The 25,792-nt window shown below is 34.9% G+C and overlaps 1 protein-coding gene across 7 annotated transcripts in view; it reads right to left on the bottom strand.

Moving 5' to 3' along the window:
* Positions 1 to 24,504, bottom strand: part of UBR2 (ubiquitin protein ligase E3 component n-recognin 2) — a 97,420-nt gene extending 72,916 nt beyond the window's left edge. For 4 of the 7 annotated variants that reach the window (XM_016128576.2, XM_036218164.1, XM_016128577.2 and 1 more), the window contains exons 1-3: positions 24,015 to 24,504; positions 16,125 to 16,384; positions 1,460 to 1,538 (exon numbers count right to left, since the gene is read on the bottom strand). In XM_016128576.2, coding sequence (XP_015984062.2) covers positions 1,460 to 1,538; positions 16,125 to 16,384; positions 24,015 to 24,092 — 417 coding nt within the window. In that variant the 5' untranslated portion in view covers positions 24,093 to 24,504. Of the gene's footprint in view, positions 1 to 1,459; positions 1,539 to 5,219; positions 5,349 to 16,124; positions 16,385 to 24,014 lie in introns of those variants that run through there. The other 3 variants (XM_016128575.2, XM_016128580.2, XM_016128578.2) reach the window with 2 other exon arrangements.
* Between the last annotated feature and the right edge of the window lie 1,288 nt (positions 24,505 to 25,792).

The following is a 25,792-nucleotide window of genomic DNA, read 5'->3' as shown; positions in this document are numbered from 1 at the left end:
TCTTAGGAGAGATCTACTAAGGGTGCTTCATTTGCATCAAAGAAAGTGACCAACAAAAACTATAGAAATAGTCTATTTTTCTAACAACACTCCATAAATAGCATTCCTTGAAAAAGAAGGAAGCTCAGGAAATACTAAAGTGGACTGCCTCATCATAAAAAACTTTTCACCACCTGAGATTCAAAAATTACTCATATTTCCTGAAGATATGGAAATGATTCAAAGAATCTGGCAACACAGGTCTATTATTTAATAACTGACAGACTGGAAATCCTGCTTTTTAAATAATACTGTAAGAGAGAGTTTAGAAATGAGTATTAGATGAAAATTTTAGATGAGCCCTATTATATTCTGCCTAAAGAAAGTACTTGTGTGTTATGTATCACAAATAATTAATGTAAATCCACATATGACAGTTATTCCCAGGGGTGCAAAGATATGTGTCAAAAAACATGGGCAAGCAAGCACTTGGTAAATAACCTTACCCTACAGCTTTTAAACTTCTCATTACCAAAGACAGGCAGAACAGCTTAAAGGAAATTGGGATTTTCCTGCTGATTTATGTAAATAAAGAGAACGCAAAAATACAAATTCAATTTTGTAGCCATTTTTAGTTCATCATTATCAATATTTGGGTACTGTGAATAAAAACAAACAGGAGGAAAAGTCCTGAACCAACAGGGCTCCTGAAGTAATAAGACTGCAACATTCCTTCTCTACCATTTAACTTGAGATTAGGGTGAAAAAAGTTCCAGCTACAAATAAATAAGTCCCTTAATTTTGAATATTCATAGCTATGTTTTCAATTTCTAGTAGAAGAATTAAGAGAGGCTTAGCAATAATCTGCCTTTGTTCGTATCCCTGACTTAAAAGCAAACATACCCTATTTTTGGAAAATTACTGACTGCATTTCAGCAGTCAAAAATAAAACTGGTGGGTCTTACGTTCTGGAGTTGGGCCCTCTTCTACATTGTACTAGATACTTCTTTACTATTAAGAAATTACAAATCTTTTGTAGAAGGTGACCAATAGATATAATATTTCTACATTTCTGAAATGTATAATTCTGTCACTTTTCTTTACTCCTTGCCTCACACAATCTCCTTTCGGAATCTTCCTCTCACACTTTTAACTCTCACCTTTATCTTCTGATATTTGATAACCCTCTTCATAAACCTAGAATTATTAAGATAACATTAAACAATATCAAAACAAACTAGTTGAAAACCAATATGGAGGAGCTGATATCTGTGTTGTCTTTCTTAAATCATGTGTTCCAAGAAGTCTGGATTCCTAATTCATTTCTATACTGCCATCATATGTTTAATGATGTTTAATTAACACATTTCTTAATTCGCTCTTCCTTGTTTGAGTTAAATCTTGGAATTTTAAAAAGGCAGAAAAGGTATCTAGTATAAAATTCAATACTAGGTATGGTTATTATCTGGACATTACTAACCCTATATCGATGGTCTTTGTGAATACTTCCCAAAAAGCACTCCATGCATAAAACACAAGTTGGATCAACTGCACAGTCTCTGTAAAGTTAAAGAAAAAAAAAATGAGAGTGTCATTAACTGTATATTTCACAACATAATATTTCACTTTGGAATCCATCCTAATACTGAAGTGCCTTGGTATTAAAAGAAAGGAAATATTATTCCCAAAGATCTGCCAGATCTCTGATTAATGAAGTCGGCTGAGGAACTTGCTTCTCATACTGGATGTGTACTAGGGAGTCTTTGAAGGCACATATTACCAGAATGGTAATCTTCCCCAAACATTTTACATTAACACACACAGATATTTATGTTATCGATTAAAAATTTTATGACTTCTTAAGATATATTTTGAGATTTCAAATAACTTTCTCCAAACAGGTGTTTAAATTAAGTCCAAGGGTTTTTAAAGTGGTATGTATACACCCCCCAAGATGCCTAACTAGGATACAAGAAAATATCAGAACTTATATTTCTATTTAAACTGATTTAAAAGGGAAATTAAATATTCTAAGTGTCCAATATACAGACTTACAGGGGTCTCCTCACTTGGTCTGTATGTCTGATGGTCACACAACACACATATCCTAAGATATCCTTATGAGAGAGTCGTAATTCCACGAGGTGGATGGGTTGACGGTGGTGCCCTCAGTCATTTCATTTGCTTTATCATACTGCCAGTTAGACAGATACATTTATAGAGCATACCTCAAATAATAAAATCTCCATAATTCCATGAAATGAGATGGGGAATTATGAAAATCTGATACTTCCCTTATCCTCATTTCTGTATCTTTACAGTCTACAACTTTAATGTGCTTACTGTGTGCCCTTTTATTTGTGTACGTTTTTATAGCCCTGAATCTTTATCAGCACTTAGTTTTATTTGGTTTTCTAATATCTGCCAGCCTAACATATATTAAATGATATCTTACTGTTTTAACTTGCATTTCCCTGCTTGCTACATACGTTCAAGCAACCTTTATATGCTCATTGCTTTGGGGGCTTCCTTTTTTATAAACAGCCGTTTATGTCCTTTGTCCATTTTTTCTGCTGGGATTTTTTTTTTTTATCTTGCTTATTTATTGTGAATCTAGTATAATCTAGTCTGAAGGATATTAATCACTTGGCAATATTAAACATTGCAAATAGTCTCCCATTTGTCACTTGTGTACAAATTTTGCCCATGGGGTCCTTTGTTAAGTAGAACTACCTATTTTGACGCAATTTACACACACACACACACACACACACACACACACACACACACTGGTTTGTACTTTGAGGTTTTAAGACTTTCTTTTCCCATCCTGGGTCACAAAATAATTTTTCATCTTCTTCTAGTAAACTTTTGGTTTTATTGTTCATATTTAAGTGTTTAATTCATCTGAATTCTACCTTTGTATATGATAAGGAACAGAGATAGTTTCATTTCTCCATATAGAATGAACTTTCTTTTCTTAACACGATCTACTAAACAATCTGACTTTTACCTGTTGATTGTGTTGTAACCTTTATAAGTTTCCACATATCCTTGGGTCATTTTCTAAGCTATTTAGTGATCTATTTGTTTCTTCTTATACCATACCATGCTGTATTTCTATAGTTTTATAGTACGTTTTAATATTTGGTAGGGTAAGTTCTCCTTTTTTAAAGTTGATGTAGTTATTCACAAACTTATTTATTCTTCCATATTTCAATTAGAGTAAGTTTATAGAGTTCCTCAAATATCTACCTAAAATTCTGACAGAGATTACCAGGAATTCACCGATAAACTTCAGGAGTAACAACAGCCTTATGAGTATATTATCATGTCATGATTATTTCTTATGTCTTTTATTGAAGTTTTAAAGTTTTTTTTATGAGCCCTTTCTTTGTAGTCAGTAAATTAAAAACGATCTGTACATAATGACAATTTTATGTCTTTATTACAATATTTACACTTTTTATTTTTCTTCCCTTATACTATTGACAAAGATCTCCAGGAATATTTTAGGAATCCTTGTCTTGCTTTAGATATTACAGTAAACATATCTAAAAGTTCTCCATTAACTATTATGTTCACTGTAGGTTTACTAATAAAGTGCTCTTCTAGAAAAAACCAAGGATTTATCTTGCCTTCCTATATAAACTAAATCTTAAGGTAATCAAAGAATTGATGAGGGGCTGTGTTTCTTTTAATAATAAACCAATGAGCTAATAAATAAAGAAATGTTAGAACATCACCATTTTGCTAGTAAAATAATGATCTAAGCAACAAGCAACAGTAACTGCTAAAACATCAGGTAAAAAGTCTAACAGAGACCTTTGTAATGGCTGCATTGGCCAGGTACCTAAAACCACTGTACAATCTCAACCAAACAGAAGCAGTCAAGCATCATGTCCTTCCTGATGTAAAGAATTAAGAAGTTACAGTGATTGTCACTCCCCGCCATATAATAGAATCTAATTAAGCCTAACTACCTGTTTAGAAGAAATATATGTAATAAAGAGACATGTTAAGACCATAGGGACACAATCAGTCAAATCTTGAATATGGAAAATTCCATAGGATGAATGACCTGATTTTTTTTAGAAACATAAATGAAAAAAGAGGGAGAGGAGCTAATATAGATTAAGAGAAAAAAATGAGAAAAAACAGCCAAATTAAATATGTAAATTTTGAATCTATATTTATAAGTCAATCACAACAATTTTAACTCTGGCTAGAGATTAGAAAATATTAAAGAATTGATTTTTTAGGACGTTAATGGTTGAAAAAAAAAGCTATATAATGAATCTTGAAAAAAAGGCAAGCTGTCTGGAATTTGCTTCAAAATAATTTGGCAGGTTGGGGAAAAAAATGAGTGTGTGTGCATGCATGCCCATGCATGGAGGCGTAGATTAAAAGGTTACCTTATGTTGGTAATTGCTGAAGCTGAGCAATGAGGACATGTTAGGTCTATTATACCATTATCCTACTTTTATGATGTTTGAAAATGTCCATAATAAAGTTTCTAAAAATTCAACATGACAAATATTAAAGTACCCTTACATATACTTTGTTTGCTAAGAATTTATATCGTGAATGATTAATGAAATTTACAAAATGCTTTTCTGAATCAAAAACATATTTTCTTTTCCCAATTATTAAAATAGTGCATTACATTAATAACTGTTTTAAAGACCAACTATCTTTGGACTTGTGAACTAAACTCCATTTGATCATGATGTATCACTCTTTCAGTATATTCTTGGATTCAGAAAGCTAATATATTATTTAGGATCTTTCCATCTACCTTAATAAGAGAAATGGCTTTATAATGTCTCCTCTTGAATTTATAAGGGTTTGAAATTAATACTATACTAACTGCATAAAGAGAGAGTTTTCACTCTTTTCATTTTCTGTAGCAAATTGTGTTAAGAAAGGAATAAACTGTTCTTCAAACTTTGGTACATTTCATCTGGATAGTTATCCAGGTATAGGGTTTTAGGGAGAGAACTTTGTTTTTCATACTGTATTCAAAGTTGCCTGTCATTTTTCTCTAAATTTATCTTCTTCATCTAAGTTATCAAATTTTTTTAGCATTCAGTTGTTCAGAATTCTTATATTTCAGAGGTTGCCAAACCTTGCTTCATGACATCTTTAGTGTCTCAATAGTTTTTTGGGGGCACCCCTAGACTAAAAGAAATGATTAACAGTTCTGTTTCTCAAATAGTTAGGCTCAAACAATTTAGTACCTGTTGGGCACTGCACAATTGCTCCACTCTCAGAATTAGATTGTACACTGCCACCCTCATTTCCTATTCCACAAGGTATAGGTTTCTCCTGCTATCCAAAAGGAGAGTGTTCCTGAGACCTTTCATAAGCTGAAATGGCATAAAGCAAAGAAGCAATTACCATTAATTGATATGGAAAACATTTTTTTAGTGTCTCCAGATCCCCAAAATAACCTATGGAATCATATCAAATAACACAAAACCTAATATAACACTAATTATAGTAAAAGCAATGCCACCATTGCTGCTTAGGGTACGTGCTGCCTCTGCAAAACAAAACGCTGAACACTATTTTCAAGTTTTGTCATTTGTAATAAAAGCAAAAATCCTCTCTGAATTTCTTTCAGTTAGAGAAAACAAGTAGTTATGCAGATCTTTCATAAAAGCAAAGTGGCATAATGCAAACTTTTGAAAAGCGAGGGATGCCTGTATCTCCTTTTTAATCACAGCAATGCAGAGGATGAGCTTTTGCAAGATGTGACATCATTAAAAGGCATGCAGTGAGTGTACTTCTCAATTTTCATTATGCATTTTGTGTATCTGCATCTTCTTTTTGTTCAGTCATGCCAGAAAATTGGCTTAATAATTTGCAAGAATCAATATCTCAACCTTTTGTTTTTGTTTCATTTTCTAATCATTTCATTTCCTTCTTTTTCCTTCGAGTATTCTCAACTATTTTTTCTAAATTTCTTGAATTGATGTTTACCTTATTTTTTTTTATTTTTGAAATAATTTTACTTACAGAGAAGTTGTTAAAGCTATAGTAGAGTTCCTTTATATCCTTACCTAATGTTAACCATAGTACAAAGAAATTAACAATGGCACAACATTATTAACTAGAGATCTTATTTAAAGGTCATCAGTTTTCCCATTAAGGTCCCTTTTCCTCTTCCAGGATCCAATACAAGATCCTACGTTGCAGCAGATGTCCTTTCTCCTTGGACTCCTCCAATTTGTGCCAGTTCTTTAGTTTTTTTCTTGACTTTCATGACCACACCCTTTTGAAGAGTATTGGTCAGTTATTTTGCAGATGTCCCACAATTTGGGTTTGTTTGAGGTTTTCATGATTAGATTGAGTTATGCATTTCTGGTAAGAATACCACAGAAGTGATGCTGAGTGCTTCTCAGGACATCATAACAGGAGGCATATGATGTTGATTTGATATGTCTAACTACTAGTGACATTAACTTTGCTCACTTTGTTAAAAAGATACCTGCCAGATTTCTTTGCTGTAAAGTTGCTACTGCTCTTTTTGTAATTAAATATTCTTAGGGAGATACTTTGTGACTATGCAAATATCCTCTTATTTCTCCTCAAACTTTCTCCCACTAGTTGATGCATTTATCAATGGATCGTGCCTACAATCATTACTATTATTTGCTTAATGGTTTTTTACTTCCCTCAATCCTTTATTTCTTAATTAGAACTCCTCAGTATAGGAAAGCTACTGAAAATATCCCTTCTCCCCCATTTTTTATTTATTCAAACATCTGGTTATATCAGTATAAACTCATGGATATTTTAGTCTATGGGTTATAATTTAATACTACAATTACTTAATTGCTCAAATTGTTTCAGCAGTGCCACTGGGAGCTCTTTTAGGCTGGCTTCTGTGTCCTTTCAACATGCCCTCACCTTTTTGAGCACTTTCTTACCTTCTTGTGTTGCTAGAAAAAAACCCCACCAACCTATAATTCTGTACTTGAAAAACTACCCTTCAAAAGTAAAAGAGACAAACAAAAAATCAACAAAAAGTAAAGGCAAATAAGTAAAGACAAACAACAAAAGTAAGGATAAAGAAAAAATTTCTTAGTGGATTTTGATTAGTTGTAAATACTATATATTGCAAATTCTAGGCCAATCACTGGAGGAAAAAAGTATAACATGTTATGAAAGGAGTGGCTATATTAAAATCTGATAAAATAGACCAGAATTAATAAAGAATGTTACCAGAATTAATAAAGAACACTGACATTTCATAATGATTAAAGGGTCAATACATCAGGTAGTGACAGAAATTATAAATATCAATGTATAGCTATTAAAACAGCTTATAGATACATGAAACATAAGCTGGTAGATCTAAAGAAGTAAAGAAATCTACAATCACATCAGAGGATTTTGATATCCCTTTCAATAATAGATAAAACTAGTCATAAAAGTCAGTAAGTATATAGAAGATCTGAATGGCACTATCAACCACTTTACCCTAATTTACACTCAGAGTATTATATCTAACAACTGCAGATTACACCTTTTCAAGTTTACATGGAATGTTGACCAGACTGACCATATTGCTGAGTTTTTAAACATGTCTCAATAAATTTCAAAACTGAAACCTTACAGAAATCAGTTACAACATGATATCTAGGAAAGCTCCACATAAATGGAAATTAAACAATGTAAATAATCTACAGATTAAAGAAATATAAACATATTAAATCTAAAATAAGTAGAACAATAAGAGCATAAATCAATAAAACAGATAAAAGAGAAAATTAACAAAGCCAAAAACTGATTCTTTGAAAAGATCAATAAATCTGATTAAAGAGAGAAGACACGAATTACTAGTATCAGAAATGAAAGAAAGTGGGGACATCACCAGATACCAACAAACATCAACAGCATAAGAAAATATTATGTACAATTTTATGTCAATAAACTTGTCATTATACAATGAAATATACTTTTTGAAAAATACAATAAACCAAAATTGATATAAGATTAAAAAAACATTCTGAAAAACTCTAATAAATATCAGAGAAATTTAACTTGTCATCAAAAACTTCCTCCAAAGAAAACACTAGGCCATGATGGTTTGTTTCACTGGCAAGTTCTAAGAAACATTCAAGGAAATCATACTAAACTGACACAAATTTTTCAGAAAATACAGGAAAAGGGAATATACTTCTCAATTCATTTCATCGGGTCGGCATAACTCTGTATACCAAAACTGGACAAAGGAATTTAAAGAAAGTGAGACTCGTATATTTCATGGAATATAGGCACAAAAATCCTTAACACTGCATTAGCAAATTGAATCCAGAAATATATAAAAGTTATAATACATGATAATCAAGTGGAGTTTATCTTAGTAATGAAAAACCTGAAACTTGGTAATGAAAAATTAATCAATGCAATCACTAAAGGAATAAAAAAGGAAAACTATAATCTCAATAGATGCAATAAAAGTGCATGACAACATTCGATAGTCATTTATAAAAACAAAAAACCACAAAAAATCTCAGCAAACCAGGAATAGAAGGGAACTTCTTCAATGAGATAAAGGGTATGCATGAGAAGACTATACCTAACATCATATTTTACAGTGTGAAAGACTGAATGTCTTCCCCCTAAAATTGAGAACAAGGCAAGGACATCCCACTTGCACCAGTGCAATAAGGCACAAAAAAGGAATAAAAGGCAAAAAGATTGGAAAGGGCAAAGTAAAACTGTCTCCATTCAGAGAAGACACGATTATGTAAAAATTCTGAGGAAGAAAAAACAAAAACCAAAACTACTGTAAGAATCACTACCTAACTTTAGCAAGGTCACAGGACACAGTTTAATATCAGAAAGCAATTATATTTCTTTATACTCACAGAAATATGGAAACTAAAACTGAGAAACTAAAAATAAGAATACCATCATAAAATACTTACAAATAAATATAACAAAAGGTGTGCACAACTTCTACATTAAAAACTACATGACAATGCTAAAAGAGATTTACGAAGATGACCTCAGTAAATGGTGAGAAATGTTTATGGATTAGAAAACTCCATATTGTTAAAATGTCGATTCTCCCCTATAGATTCAATGCAATCCTAATCATAATTTCAAGTCTTAAAAATAAAAACTGACAAGCTGATACTAAAATTATAAATTATAAAAATGCAAAGGACCTGAAATAGACAAAAAAAAATCTTTAAAGAAACAAAAATGGAAGATTTACACTAATCAATTCATGGCTTACTATAAGGCTACAGTAGTCAAGATAATGTGGTTATTGGCATAAGAATAGGCATATCAATGAATGGAATAGATTGAGTGTTCTGAAATAGATCCACACTTACACAGTCAAGGGGTTTTTGATAAAGTACTAAAGCAATTTAATGGGAAAAGGATCAATAGTGCTGGAACTAGATATCCGCATATAATAAAGGAAGATCAACCCCCTACTTCAAGCCATAAAAAAAATTAGTTTGAGATGGATCACAGACCCAGACATAAAATCTAAAATTTCAGAGTTTATAGATGAAAACATAGAGAACAGCTTTGCCACCTGGAAGAAGGAGACCTTTCTTAAACACAGGAAACAATATCGCAAAATAAAAAAAACTGGTAAACTGAACTTCATCAAAATTAAAAACTTCTGTCATCAAAAGATACCATAGAGGCAAGCCACTGACTGGGAGAAAATATTCACAAAAATGTCTGAAAAAGCACTTTTATCCAGAATATATAAAGAACTCCACAAGTCAATAGTAAAGACAAATAATCCAATAAATAAATAAAAAAAAAAGACGAACAAAATCTTCAGAAGTTAGATGATGAGCAATGAACACATGTAAAATTGTACCAAGATCATTAGTCATCAGGGAAAATTAAAACCATAATGATACCACTACACAGAATGGCTAAAATTAAAGACTAACAATATCAAATATTGGTGAGGCTCTGGAGCAAGTGAAACTTTCTTACATTACTAGAGGGAATGAAAAACCATTCTGGAATAAGTTTTGGCAGTTTCTTATAAAGTTCAACATATACCTGCCCTTTGACCCAGTTATTCCATTCCTAGAGATTTATCCATGAAAAATTAAACATGTCTACAAAAAGACTTGTTTACAAATGCTCATAGCCAGCAACTAATGTATCAGCTAAGAGTGTTCACTGTATTAGATTACAGTCTAGAAAGGCATATCCTAATGGTGTCTTAATATTCCTAAAATGTGTCACAAAAAGCTGAAGATTTTTAATAGCATAAGATTTATGTCATTTGGTATAATAAACACAAAGTATAATTAAGTGCATAATAACAATTTGCATTTAAAATGTTGGCAAAAGCTGATATGATTTATGATATAAATTATCATTTTTCTTTCCTTTAAATTTTTAAAATTTCCACTAAAAAAACAAAGAGAATAGTTGCTCAAACAAAAGGTCATAGAAGCTATACTCATAATAGCCTCAAACGGGAAACAACCCAAATGTCCAGCAGAGGGACAAAGGATTATGGGCAATTACAGTACATTCATGCAATGGACTACTATGCAGCAATAAAAAGACCAATTTCCGACAATCGTACCATTCTGAATACATCTGACAAAGACATGCTGAGTAAAAGAATCAGGCACAAAAGACTATGATTTTATTTTTATTAAGTTCTAGAACAGGCAAAACTAATCTAAGGGGAAAATATCAGAATTGTGGTTATGTAGGGGCTGAAGCTTTAACAGGGAAATTTCTACTCAGAAATGTTCTATATATATTGACAGAATGTGAGCTACACAAGGTTAGCTATTGTTAAGAATATATAACTAAGATTTGTGCCTTTCAAAATATGTAAATTTTCTCTGTAAAAAACTCAAATAGGTACCAAAGAGAAAATTTTGATAATATAAATCTGAGTTTCCTTATGTGAAAGAATTACCATATAGAAATCTATTCATAGTTCTACTATTTCCTAACATCTAAAGGCATAAATGTAAAATTCGCATTATACCCCATGTAATTCTATGTTCGATCCTGAACCAAATAAACAGAACTTCCTTTATCTATGTAAGCATAAATAAAAATTATCACAAATCTCCAAATCAATACAAGACTCCTTCTAGATAAATACAGGAATCCAAAGTAGATTATCAACTGCCCACTTACTGTCATTTTCCCAGGTTAGAGAAAGGATTGTAGACAAGGGACATTCCAATACTTTGAAGGTCACAGTGACAACACACAGCACTCAAATTTTACTTCTAGGTATTTACCTTGAAAAATACTGAGACATGTAAAAATAGATGCATACAAATATGCACAAGGTGTTCTTTGTAGCAGTTTGCTACTAGGAACCCCCCCTCCCCCCAGATATTCCCCATTTCTGACTTAATAGGGCAATCAAATAAATTATGGTCTGTCCTTGCTATGGAAACACAGCAGTTAAAACAATGATAGATTTATATATACTGACAGGGAACTATCTCCAAGATAAATTGTGAAATAAAAAAAAGCCACAATTACAATATATACTGTAAAATTTCATTCATGTATCACAGTTACAGTTAGAGGTGGCTAATATTTTAAAAACTAAAACAGTATTGATTTCAATCTCTGGACTATTCATGTCAAAAAGAAATAGTCTTAAAGAGATCAAGTCTTCAAATTTTTTCAAAAGCAAGAAATTGAAGATACAGCTCTTTTTACTGGAAATAAATGAGTTTTCCACAATAGAGCTTCTGGACAGAAAAGGAATAAAACTATCTCTACCACTCTCTGCTTGAGATGGCTCAGTAACTTATCTGAAGACTAAGTATTTGGTTTAAAAGATCTTACATATCCAGAATGAGAAAAAAATTCCTGTATGTAACTATGAGTAACATTCTAGAAAGTAGCTGGTTTATAATAAACATGATACTGCCACTAGAACAAGTAAGGAAATGTGCAACAAACATGAATACTCAAATATAAACAGTAAAATAACATCTTTACAACTGTCCTCTATATTTTGAACAATGTAACAGACATTCGCTCAACAAATATTTGCTGACCACCTAATATGTTATGAGGCACAATAATGAAGGAAACAGTAATGAAGGAGAAAAGAGTTCAAGCCAAGGCCACAATTCTGAGTCACCATAAAGTCTTTTTCTCCAGCCCAAATATACTTTTAATTTAATATTCTTTGCATGTATTTGGTACAGAAGACAATAGTGCAACGCAACTCGATATTCTGGTTAGGAATCAAGAGTGCTAGTGTAGTAGTTCCCCGAATTCCAAGTTTCAAGGACCAGAATAAGGACCAGGAAAGGGCTGTACATTTTTTTTTTCTAAAAACATTAAAACACAAAATTACTTGATTCATTGCCTTCGTTTTATATACCTATATTTTAACAATAAAGAATATCTTTCCAAATTTAGGAACGAAACAAATTTAACTGCAAAAAAAAACCTCAGTACATTTTTCCTACTTTTACCCTCATTTTACTGAGTATGAGTAAAAAAGTCATGAGACCAATATTTGAGAATTAAAGAAAGGTGAAATGAAAAGATGAACTTTAAAATCAGAGAGCCCTGGTTTCAATTTTTATGACTGCAGGTAAGTCATTTAACCACTCTTGATCCCATTTTCTCAAAAGTTTATAGAAGAATTAAACAAGTTTATATATAAAGCACTTAGCATTAAATATGGTGCCCAGAAGGTGCTCAACAAACGTAAGTGACTTCCACTTCTGGTTATGACAAAATAACTGGTACTGAATAAACTACGCTCGCACTGTCTATAAGCACAAAACTAGGTGAATACACGAGGCAACTATTTCCAGGCATTGAACAGGCAGCACTAGGCTTCAATGACTAAGAGAAGGAAAATTCATGAGGTGAGTTCCATGATGGCCCTGCCTCTCACTGAGGGCATGAATCCTCACCTGTGGCACAGTGAGCAAGAGTCTAAGCAGAGTAGGAAGGTCCTGCTGAGCTGAGAGTAGATCAGAGATTGGGGCAGGTAAAATGGCTAGAAGTTGTGGGTCGGGGAACCAGAAAAGTGGAATGTGCGCAGGATGGTAAGGGTCAGGAAAGGGGAGAAGTCTAGGTGGGGGTCACTAGTAAATGAGTTCTTGGCTGAAAGTTGCGCTGCACATGCAGAGGGCAATACTCTCCAAGTTTACTGGAGAGTGGCTGAGAGTGCCACAGAGATACTTGAGGTCTAGCAAACATTGCTAGAGGACTTTGGAATTCTGGTCAAGGCAGACATCCAGCTGAGATACCAGAAAGGCCAATACCTGGATTAAGGACCAATAGTCCTAAAGTAAGACTTATTTTATATCTGCCCTAACAAGGGGTGTTGGGGAGGCCACCATGGCCCAGCATGGGTTGTAGAGCCCAAATGGGGTAAGGAGGGCAACTATGGAGAGCTGGGTGGCAGGGGCAGTAGTAGCAAGAGAATGGCTGCACACAGGAAAATGATTAAATAAGTAAATATTTTTAGGATGATAATCAGGTTCCTCAGAAAAGGGAGTTACAAATATGCAAAGGGAGAAAATGAGAAAGAATCTTGTGGTGTTGGACTGAAGCTAGAGAGATCATTGTAAACGCATGGTTTTTAATCACTCTTTCAATATGTATCCGCAGATAGATACAGACTACAGATCCACTCAGAGAGCCTGGGATTAGTAACATACCAACAGTGACAAGCACACCCAGTATCTTATTTCTAAACAAGAATCTCCACTAAAAAGGAACCAGGCCCCGTGGAGCAATGGTTGGTTTTAGAGTTGGGGAAAAAGCCCAAGATGAGCCTGAAACATCGTGTTAGAAAGAAAAAAAACGTTCTCAAAGAATGATGGAGGCACTAAAAAGAACAAAGACAACAGCTTAAAGAAACTCCCAGTGGTCAAATCTAGAACAATTTGAGCACAAGAATAACGAGACTCTATGAATACATCCTGAGATAAATAAATGAAAACTGAACACTTGATAAAAAACAGGCTATTTAATAGTCTCAAATTACTCCCAACAAAACTGATTATAGAGGGGAAAAGAATAACTTCACAGTGCACAAGTCTTGCAGCAACCCTTTAATTATCTAAGTTAACATCACTTATTGAACAAATCAAAATCATATGCTCCTTGATAGAGAACAGGTGATTTTTGTGATATTCCTGTGAAAGATGCAACCTGACTCTAATCATAAAGTTTATCAGATGAACCCAAATTGACATTTACAAAATAACTGGCCTGTAATTTTCAAAAGTGTCAAGATCATAAAAATCAAAGAAAAACTGCGAAAACTCAAATGAAAATTAAAAGATATGCCATTCAAATGCATGCTTTGGAACTGGTCCCTTTATAGAACAACTGAAGCTACGTTTTCTCACCTGCAAACGATAAGGTTAAGCTAGCTCTGGTGCACCAAACATCAATTAAGAACTCAATTAAGAGGTTTTTGTAAAGACCGACAAAAAACTAGATCTGACAGTCTCTCAATACATAAAAAAATCTTGATTAGTATTCTAACCATGCTGATAAAGACCAGACACCCAGAGGTCTTCACCAAAATTAAGCTTATTAAAGTCTTACATGAAAAAGTCTTATGGAAGAAAATGTTATGCAATGACTCTATTAATAGTACATCAACACAATAGCTATATTAGCTGATATAAACATGGCAAGATTTTGTTAGAGAAAGGAAAATTTAGCCCAGTATATATAATGTATTTCCTTTTGTATGTATGTTTGCATATATGTACATTTAAGGTAATTATATAAACAGGCTTGCACATGCACAGATAAGTCCAGAAGGATACATAAGAAAATGTTAATAATGATCAGTTATGAGAAGAATAGGTTATAAAGGAGACAGGCACCTTCCTCTTTATCTTCTACTCTTGGATACTCAATTTGCAACATTAAAAAAAAGTCATCCTCGTAGCAACAAGTACATAGAGCACCCAGATCATAGTTTCTAACTACCATTCCTAACTAAAAGGAAATTCCCTACAGAATTGAGCTACCCTAACCTAGGCATGTAGCCTAGCAGGTAATTTAGCATAGATTAACATTTGTTTAGAGTTTATAATTTTGCCTTGATTAACCTGTAACCCCACACTCAAAATATATAAGGTTTGTATAATGCTATCTTGTAATTTGCTGAAAGTTTCACAGAAAGACCAAGACTTAATCAGATGTTTATTCATATCTAGGCAATCCTTGACATTGATGATTGCCAGAATCTTTTCAGGAACAAGCCCAGGATGTTTTTCAGGACCAGAGCGTGAACCAGGTGAAACTGCCTGAGACCAGCTGGAGCAGATGAAGGACCCTACAGTGACCTCCTCATGAACTTTCCTCATTATACCCTCATTATAATACTAAAATCTTCACTCAGGGACAGAGCTTTTCCACTATTTTTGAACACATTTTATACATATATATCCACATTTCCTGACTGTACCTGTCCTGGAAATGTCCCCACCTACACATGCAATGACAATGTCTACCTTGATGTATATGCATGATTTCCCCTAATAAAGATAGATGAGATGCTTTGCTCAGAGCCAAAGTGCTCTGAGAATGATTCCCGGTGTGTCCTCTCTTGCTGACTTGCAATAAAGTTCCTTCTCATAAAATCATCTCGGGAGTCGTCTTTTGGCTGGCAACTCCTGAGCATTAGGACCTGGTTCGGTCTAGTAACATGATTCTACACATAGGTCAGAGTGAGTACAAAGTGAGCTGTGGACATCTTTAGCCGGAAGGTAAAGCAGCATTCAAGAACTAATGAAGGCATGTGAAAAAGACAAAGAAGCTAGTGTGATGGGGCCCCCACAGGCCAAATTTGGGATCATTTAAACATCAAAAAGATTCACCGTCACTAAAAAATTACTGAGAAAACCAAGGAAGTGATTATTATAAGAGCAAGGTAGCACTTAATTATGGGGTAGGAGGAAAGCACACAGTGGGTTTTTGGAATGCTGGTGATGTTCTAGCTTTTGACCTGGAAAATAATTACATAACTGTTTCATAATTACTTATTGCACTGTACCTATTTGCTGCATACTTATATTTCACTTGTAAAATAAAAATGTAAGGTTTCAGAAAAAAATATCAAGTAAAAACAAAAGCCTTTTAGAAAGAAAATGATAATACTTTACCTGCAAGAGTATGTGGGCTCTCCTACTTTAAAAACACGACCACAAAGATGGGAAGGTTTGTTTGCTTGTTCAAGTTTTGGAAATCCAAATGCAGGATCTTCACCACAAAGGTACCATTCCATTGGTCCCAACAAAACATGCTGTGCCAGCATGTCTTCCTTCTGTGGTAAAGGGTTGGGACCTCTGCAGTAGATTTTGGGTACATAGTGGGCTAAATGCTGGTATACTTCTCTAGTGAGGTCAGTTGCTTGCAGCCATTTCTATAACAACAATGACAACAAAAGATTAGTTTTAAACAATGTCAGTATACTGCTAATTTGGATAAACCTACTGTTTTTTTTTAGGTACAAAAATAATGATGAGTCTTATAATTTTGTTGACAACACTCATCAGTGTATGTCTTCTTTCCAAAAAGGGTAATATTTACAACTTTATTAAAATCCATAATATTTTAGAATTCTACTTAAAGTAAAATTAGCCCCTTTCCTGGACTCTAGAAGCAACCTTTTACAGGCAGTATAGGAGAATAACCACAAATCATCATATAAGACACTAGCCATTAAGCCCATCTGACTTCCTTTCTAGTGCTTTGTTCGAATATTCTCAATTTATTAAATTATTTTCAAATAGAATTGTCACACAATATTATATTAGTATCAGGTGTACAATATAGTGATTAGGCATTTATATAACCTTTAGAAGTGATCATCCCGATATTCTGACTGCAATTTAAATTCTCTGGTCAGTTTATTGATAAGAGAACACACAGTGAACATGAACAAGCAATATATTTAAGTTATATTTCTGATTAATACATGAGATGATAATACCTCTCATGAATGTCAGTCCACACAAGAGGCTTTGTTCCATCAATTATGCCTTCTTTTCCTGATCAACCTGTGAGCCCTTTCCTCTTTGCTCTCCCTGCTGAAAACCAAAAACAGCCACTTTTCTCTGTCCACAAACCTTTAGGTCCAATTACTTGTGACAATTATACTTAGGTATCTGATAATGTGATACTGTGATTTATAAGAAAAATATATTTGGTCTTCTTCTCATTCTTGGCAGAGTTCCTAATACTCTAGAAATTTCCTAAGTGATACGTGAGATAAAGGTGAAAGGAGTCTTTTGTTATTCATAACAAGTCCCCTTAGGGAGCTGGTTGCCAGGGGAACCAACCATGAGATTAGAAGATTGGAACTCACAGTCTCCACCCCCAACCTCAGGAAAGGGGAGAGGGGTTGGAGGCTAAGTAAATGGGCCCATGATTTAATCAATCATACCTATTTAACAAAGCCTCCTTTAAAAACCCCTAAATGTCAGGGTTCGGAGAGCATCTGGGTTGGTAAACACACAGAGGTACTGGCACAGACAGAGCATGGAAGGTCCACACCTCTTCCTACATATCTTGTTGTATGCATCTCTTCCATCTGGCTGTTCCTGAGTTGTATCGTTTGTTTTCTCTGAGTTCCATGAGCCATTCTAGCAAATTATTGAACCCAAAGAAAGGGTCATGGAAACCTCCGATTTGCAGCCAAGTCAGACAAAAGTTGCGAGTAAACTGAGGACCCACTACCTGTGATTGGCATATGAAGTGGGGAAGGGAGGTAGTCTTGTGAGGCTGAACCCTTAATCTGTGGTATCTGATGCTAACTCTAGGTGTATAGTGTCAGAACTGAATTGAACTGTAGGGCACCCAGTTGGTGTCTACAGGGAATTAGAGTTGGTTGGTGTGGGGACCCCCCAATACACACATTTGGTAGCCAGAGTATTGGTGTGAGTGTAGAGAGAAAAAGAAGTCCCCCCCGCCGCCAGAAGACACCAACTCAATATGCCCAAGACTGAACTAATGATCTATTCACCAAAAAAAAAACCCCTGCTATTTTCTTCATTTCCCTGTTTTAGATATCAGCATCTATCCAGGTAGCCAAACCAGAAAAACTTGAAAAGATTCCTTCTTCCTCAACCCAACATCCAATTAAGTTTTGTCCATTAGGCTTCTTAAATGTTTACTGAATCTATTCATTTCTTTCTCTCCATCTTCAGAGTCACTATCTCCACGACCTTAGTCTAAAACCCCCATTTCTATCTTTCACCAAATTTAGTGCAACAATGTCTTCAACTGGCGATCCCCATTAGTCTTAATCCTCTACAGTCCATTTTCCGACCTCACTACTAGATTGATTCTTGCAAAATGCCAATTTGATCACGTCATTTAGCTTCCTTCATACTGAGGATCAAGTTGACTCCTCTGACATGGTATACAAGGTCCTTTGCCTTGTATCAGACTCTCCTGTCTCCTCCTCCTGATCTGTATTGGCTCCTCTCTCCCTCTGCTATTTTCTACTCATTCTTCAGATCTCAGTTTGTTTCACTTTCTCTAGACCATTCTTCATCCCCATCTCTGGTTTCCGTATCCCCCAAATCTAAAACAGAACCTGGCCCCAGTGGGCATTCAGTAAAATCTGTTAACTGAATAACTATAAATATGTTTACACTACTTAGTGTCACATAACACTGACACTGCAGAAAGATCCTCCATATGGTTTTAATGAAAGCAGAGATAAAGCAGACGTGGACCTGTAGTCTTTAAAAACTAAACCAAATAAGCTCCGGATAAAGCATCTTTCAAACCATCATCTCCTTTCTTTTCCCTACTTCCTTAAGTCTTAATTCTTTTTCCTGTATTCTGTCATTTACCCCTGCTTTCCCTGCCAATTCTGTCTATATGTTTGTCTTCCATACTACTTTAAGTAATTACAACTCATTTGGCTCTAAACCAAGTAAAAATTTTTAAATCAGAAAACGTGAAATGACTCATTTCTACAAAAACAAAGTTAACTGAACTGCTAATTTGTATGTCTAGTGTTTACCTACGGATTACAATCTAAGCTCCAATGACGTCCTCATTAAAAAAGAGTTTATGTTCAAGAGATGTCTAACACCATAACAGTAAAAGATTTTCATTTTAATGATTACTTGTACCATCTTCAGCCCACTTCCTTCCTTGTAAAAATTATATATAGATTTAAAGAGTTCATGAGGTGGTATATATTAACTTTTTTGTCAATTTATCAATTCTGAGAACTTTTAATAAAACGTAAAAATCTTGTTCCTAAGGGACCAAAAAGAGTGAAAAAGTGTTCGCCCCTAAAGTGAAACTATTTTTTCTCAAATGTTACTTTGTTGTGTTTGCTTTATGCAAGTAGAAAGAGACTAACCTACTCTTAAAAACAACAGATAATCCCACAGGCTTAAAGATTCTCTCTCCCTTCTGAGCAGTGGTTCTCAGTCAGTCAATCAATCAATCGATCAATCAATCTCACTCTCTCACACACATACAGAGTTCAATAATTATAAAACGACAAGAAAAAAAGTATTCAACAGTAAAAGGCAGAGTCATCAACCAACAACAAACTAGAATCTAATTCTCTGATATAAAAACCACTTTTTTGATCACATTCATGGGTAAATATTCAGTTTTTCACCCACTGTCAGCAGACCCTATTTCAAATAGGAAGACAGTCAAATTATTCTAAGCAATTTACTGTTTATGAATGAAAATAGTTAAGCACTGCGATTCAAAGAATTCACATTGATCCTAGAAAGTTATGCTTCAGGTAATTTTAATTTACAACACATTTAAAAGTTTTATTTTAAAACCAATTTTTGTTTTTCTTATGTTTATGTTCTCATTTCTCTTAAAAGTCACTTCTGTACAATTTTAATCCAGGAGAAATAAAAGATGATGCTTTCTAAAATAAATTATGTTTTTTTTTGTAGCTCCAACAACACTAACAGGTTAAATCTTTCACAGATTTTTTAAAAAATTCAGAAACAAATATCAGCTTCTGGTTAAGAAAATTAGCCACCTTACATAAAATATATTATTAGTAAAACAAACACTTTATTTTAAATAACATTGCATATTAAAAATTATTAACAAGATATAAAAATATGGTTCAAGAAAGGTAGGCATATGCTCCAAATTCAAAACCATCTAACAGATTTGGGATCTATTACATGTACCTTAATGCCATTAAATTTAAACAATATATAAAGTGAAGTACCTTTACATGAGAATTCTATACTAGAGATACTGAATTAGTGACTGGCAACAACACAGTTTAAAAGAAGAAAAAAGCTGTGGGAGAAAGTGAGCAGGAGGAAAAACTTTCTGGCTATCTTTCAGAATAGCAGCTCACATATTTCTCAAAAGAATAAATCTACAGCTTTCTATATCAGTTCTCACTAATGTAAGCAACTGTGTAAGTGTTTAACATGAACAATTGAGATTTCTAATTTCGTTACATGTTAATTTGTCCTTATTTCAGATACTTGTGGCTGCCACAGTAACGTGCACAACAGAGTAATGAGCACAATCTTATTAAAAGGCTTTGATAGGGAAGTAAAGAAACTGTCAACTCATTCCACTAAAGTAAACATATTATGACAATGTTTCCAGGAGCTTTCTTTTTTTTTTGAATGCTAAATTTAAGCCTTGAGATAGAAAGTAACTAAACACAAAAAGAAAGAATCCCTAGAGGGTAGCCTTTTATTACAGTATCTATTTTTCTATACCTAATTAAAATTGTATCCATTGACCATATTTGGTTTTGCTTTCAAACAAGGATAACCAAAATATAAGTTAATTGTAAAACAACAATCATTAGTGCTGAAATGGAGTCTTCAAGACTACATTATTAAGAAAAATGTAAATAAATCATGAGTTCTAGAAATGAAGTAAAAGCATTCCTAAATTAAAATGAATCAGAATCTCAATAAAAAAGACAAAAAATCTAATTTAAAAACAGGCAAAAAACAGGAATTTAAATTTCCAAAGAAGATATACAAATAGCCAGTAAGCTAATGAAAAGATGTTCAAAAAAAAGGAAAAGAAAAAGAAAAGATGTTCAGTTCAACACTATGAATCATGAGTGGAAATATAAATAAAAGCTACAATAAGATACCACTTCACGGCCAACAGAATGGTTATAATCGAAAAGACAACAAGTTCTGACAAGGATGTGGAGAAATCCACTGGAACTCTCATATACTGCTGGTGGGAATGTAAAATGATACAGCCACTTTGGAAAAACAATTTAGGGGTTCCTCAAAACATTAAGCATAGAATTACCATATAAGCCAGAAATTCCACTTGTGGGTATAGGCCTAAAAGAAATAAAAACATGTCCCCACAAAAAAAATTGTACACAATGTCCACAGTATCCAAACAACCCAAATGTCTATCTACTGATGAATAAATAAAATATACTATATGCATACAATGGAATATCATCTGGCAATAAAAACGAAGTAGTGATATATGCTTTAAGATGGATGACTCTTGAAAATATCATGTTAAGTGAAAGAAGCCAGACACAAAAGACAACGTATGGTGAGATTCCATTTATATGGAATTTCCAGAATAGGAAAATCTAGAGAGATAAATGTTCTAAAATTGATTGTGGTGATGGTTGTACAACTCTGTGAATATAGTAAAAACTACTGAACTGAATTGTATATTTAAATTATACATAAAACTGAAAAATTTTAAAGCAAAAAATAACTAATAGACATAAACTACATAAAACTTCTATAATATGTATTTCTTTTATAATTAGGAAAAAACAATACATGTACTTTTTAAATCATAACGATCCACTGGACATATTATAATCAAATCCATGGAACATGAAATGTAGATAGTCTCCTGAAGTGCTGGGAAAGCCATACTTGTGGAATCAACTGGAACCAAGAAAGGTGAGCCACATTAATATCTTAAACTTAAAGTTATTGAAGAGAGCACTTCATACTTTTGTGAGACATACTAGTTAAAAGTCCTAGAGAAGCAGTGTGTAAATGAAGTATAGGAAAGATGACACTAGTGCTTATTAAGTAATTAGCTTTCTTTACCTGTTTACTCTCTAAAATTTAGTTCTAACCTGAGAAAACTTTATAATTCATTTTAAGTTATGATAAAGAGCTGGACTGGAAACTAAGCTGAAAGAAGTTTTCAGTGTTATGCTGTTCTGACTAAATACAGACAATGCACCCCACACAAAGTAAAGCCAGGTTACATAGCTGGAAGAATCCTGTATTTTAATATGAGTTTGTATCTTCTTTAAAAAATATTTTTGGTCTTCAGATTAAACATTTTTTTCACCTTACTATTCAGAAAACCATTTAAAGTAAACAGAGCAAAAGTAAAATGTAACTCAGATTATAATCATCACAAATTCAAATTCAGTCCAAATTAATAAATTTTGATCACATTTCCTCCCCGCATCACTTTGAGAATTTCACTGCATAAGAGTTAGGAGCATTGGTTTCCTGCACCAGTTTTGTAACTGGTTTCATCAGGAACCTCAACAAGTTAAAGCTCTATTCACTTGGTAGTTTGCATTTTTAGAAATGGGAACATAGAGTACATAGCCTATAGCATTTGGCCAACAGACAAAAAATTCAGTAGGAGTAAAAAACGAATTACTTTGAGGTAAGTAACAGATTAGATATCAATATGGCTATTAAGAGTGACATGGATAGGGAACAGCATGATTACTATTTTACTGTTTACTTGTAACACTGCTTTCATTTTCTTTTTCAAGTCTCTTGGATAAAAGAAAGCCGATGGGCACTGAAATCTTTGCAGTTGTAATATTAAGCAGAAAGTGAATGAAAACAGACCTAGACTAAACCAGTTGGTTAAAAAAAAAAAAAGCAAAGACATCATTCAACAATATTTCTTTAAACTTGTCACCTCTACTCCTGTCATTTATTCCACTGACTTAGTGTCCTCATCAATTCACCCAAAGTAACTCCTCACTAACCAACAGTCGCACAGTGCTCCACTAAAATTCGGTTCATAACATTCGAATTGTTGACTTGTGTTCAAAGTACACTTCTTTCCTAATAGCTTTTTAAATTGAAGGCCTTAGAGGTAGGGCCTAAGTTGTTTTGGTCCATTCATAATCATTCTGGACAATCTGTTCTAATGGCTATTCCCTGTCCTTGAAGAAAAATGCCATCTAGTTTATTAATCATTTTACAACTCTGCTACTTACACAAGCACATTTCTATTACAGTTTCAGTACAATACTGAGTCTGAATGGTTTAAATTTGGGGCATAACTGCTCTCACTATGCTGTGAACAAACCTCACATTAACTTCTATTTGTTGAAAGCCGCTCTCCCAAAGTTACATAACATTTGTTCTCCATCCAACTAACCCCCAACTCCTACAAAAATTATTTTTTTTAATCTCCAGCCTCCACTACTACTTTCTCACACTCAGTCGAGACACCACTTCTGACACATTCATCAACCAAACTGATGTAAAAACGCACTGGAAAGGGCAAAGAGGGAGAACAGCGTCGTTTGCACCCGTGATTCTGGTTCTCAGGGCTGTCCCAAACCAAAGTAGGGACTCGGTTAAGGTAGCATGTTTCGGAGGAGGAGCCAATGCTCTGCTTACCTCAGGAAAAGGATTCAGAAGGATAAAGGAGGGCGATTATACCCAAAACACTAGGAAATGTCTTTTCCTTCCCTACTACAAGACCTGACATAAATTGCAAAGGCCCTTGTGTTGGGGACTTAATGGGAGTGTGGGGAGAGGACAAATAATGGAAAATTGGTCTTTCTGGGCCGAAAGGAACGTAAAGGTGGCTGGTGCACAGAGCAGCTGTGGGGGCTGTTCGAGGGTACAGAGGGAAGGAAAGGGGCAGGATCCGTGGGCTCCCGGAGCCGCTCCCCACCAGGCGAGGCAGAAGAGCCCGGCGCGGTGGTCACCCCAAGTCAGAGTCGGACCTCTCCAGGATCTTTAGGAGTCGGTTCCTCCCACGGGGCTCGGCCTGCGGCGACCGCGCGTCCCCGCCCGGGTCCCGGCACTCACCCCCGCGGTCTCCTCAGCCGAACATGCCAGCAAACTCCGGTCGATGGCCGGCACCTCCGGCTCCAGCTCCGACGCCATCTTCCCTCCTCCTTCCCCCCAGCGCTGACGCCGCTACCGCCGCCCCAAGGGCCGCGGCTTCGCCACAGCCCCGGCGGTCGATATCGCCACTTCTGCCCCAGGCAGTCGGTCCGGAGTCGACCCGGCGGCGGCGGGTGGCGAAGGCGGCGAGCAGCGTGAGGTCAGCCGGCCGGGAGGGACGGCGGCCCCCTGCGCGGCCCCCCCGGGCTCAGCGCCCGCGTCAAGTCACTGCCTCGTCCCTGCCCCGGGGAAGGACACAGAAACCCCAGGACTGGCACTGTCGCTAGCTTCTACCGTGTCCTGGACCAGGAAAGGGGCAATAACACCCAGGGGAGGAAGCAAAGCTTTCTGGGAACTGTAGTCGTCCCGGGCACAGCCGGGAAGACGTTAAGCCCGCGAAGCCGTTGTGGGAGTTGTAGTCCGTCTCCTGAGGAGGGGCCCCGCAAATGGCCGATCAACGGGCGGGGCTTTTCTGCGCAGCTAGAATCACGCGAGGAGCATAAAGGCTCGCCTGGGAAAAGGCGGAAGCGCAAGATATTGTGGGAACCGTGGTTTTCTTCCCCCAACCACATTTGTTCATTTTCGTGTCCCTAGATTCTAGAACGGTGCCTGGCACTTGGCAGTACTTTTCCAAAGCCTCGCAAATGGTAGGCACTCAAATACTGGTCGGATGAATGAATTACATTCTATTCCTATAGTTCTATAGCCTTGTCATTTATTATCCCCGCTTTCTTTAGACTAGTAACCAAGGTGAACATTACCCAGGTTGCTGAAGGTTTTAAAACATGTTTAAAGGTTATTTAAGAAAACATTTTCAAGCAATTTAGATGTGAGCGCTTATCAAAATTTATTACAAATCTTGCTGCATAGGAAACTGATTCTACCAAGCCAATTTAAAGATTTACTCTTGATAGAGACGTTTCACAGAAATAGGTAATCTTCAGATTAAATACAGAAGAAATTTATGTTTGGTTGGAGAAATTAGGCTCCATCCAACTGACAGTTGGATGAGTGAGTTTCTTAGAACAAGTCTTCAATTCCCTGAGAATGTATCAGAAAATTGCTTACATATTTTATCAGATATACCGATTTATTCTCAGAAGGAGATTTTGAATTACATTAGGCAAAATTAAAAAAAGAAAGAAAGAAAAATTCTGACCTAGTCTAGGTTTGAGACATGTTTTTGTTGTTATTGTTGTTACTGACACTGTAATATTAGCTGTTTTTTTTTTAAATTAAGTTTATTGGGGTAACATTGCTTAACACAATTATAAAATTTTCAGGTGTACATTTTAGGGTTTTTTTAAAGAAAATAAAAAATTACCCATAACCTCGTAGTCCAAATAAATTCTTGTATCACTTTTAAAAATAAAAGTATTATATGTATAATATTAGAAATTCAAACTCAACAGGATTATTTTTTAAATAAAAAATAAAAACTACCCCTCTTACCGTAAGTTCCTCTCCCCAAAGAAAATCATTTTAAATCCTTTCTTATGATTCTATCCAGAAAAATGTATGGTTATATCTGCATAGATACCTAGAATGAGATAATCTTAAAATGTTTCTTTATGTGACTTTCTTCTTTGCCCAACTTTTCGCACTGATCCACTCCCTAGTCAGAGTCGACCTGTAGGAAAACTGATTGTTACAATTCATGAGCAAAGATAATGCTTCTCCAAGAGTCCTAACAGAATTAA

Source organism: Rousettus aegyptiacus, unplaced genomic scaffold (assembly GCF_014176215.1).
Source record: "Rousettus aegyptiacus isolate mRouAeg1 unplaced genomic scaffold, mRouAeg1.p scaffold_m13_p_1, whole genome shotgun sequence".
Taxonomy (NCBI): Eukaryota; Metazoa; Chordata; class Mammalia; order Chiroptera; family Pteropodidae; genus Rousettus; species Rousettus aegyptiacus.
Note: the sequence above shows the minus strand (reverse complement) of the source record. Positions and strands in the feature narration are given on the sequence as shown.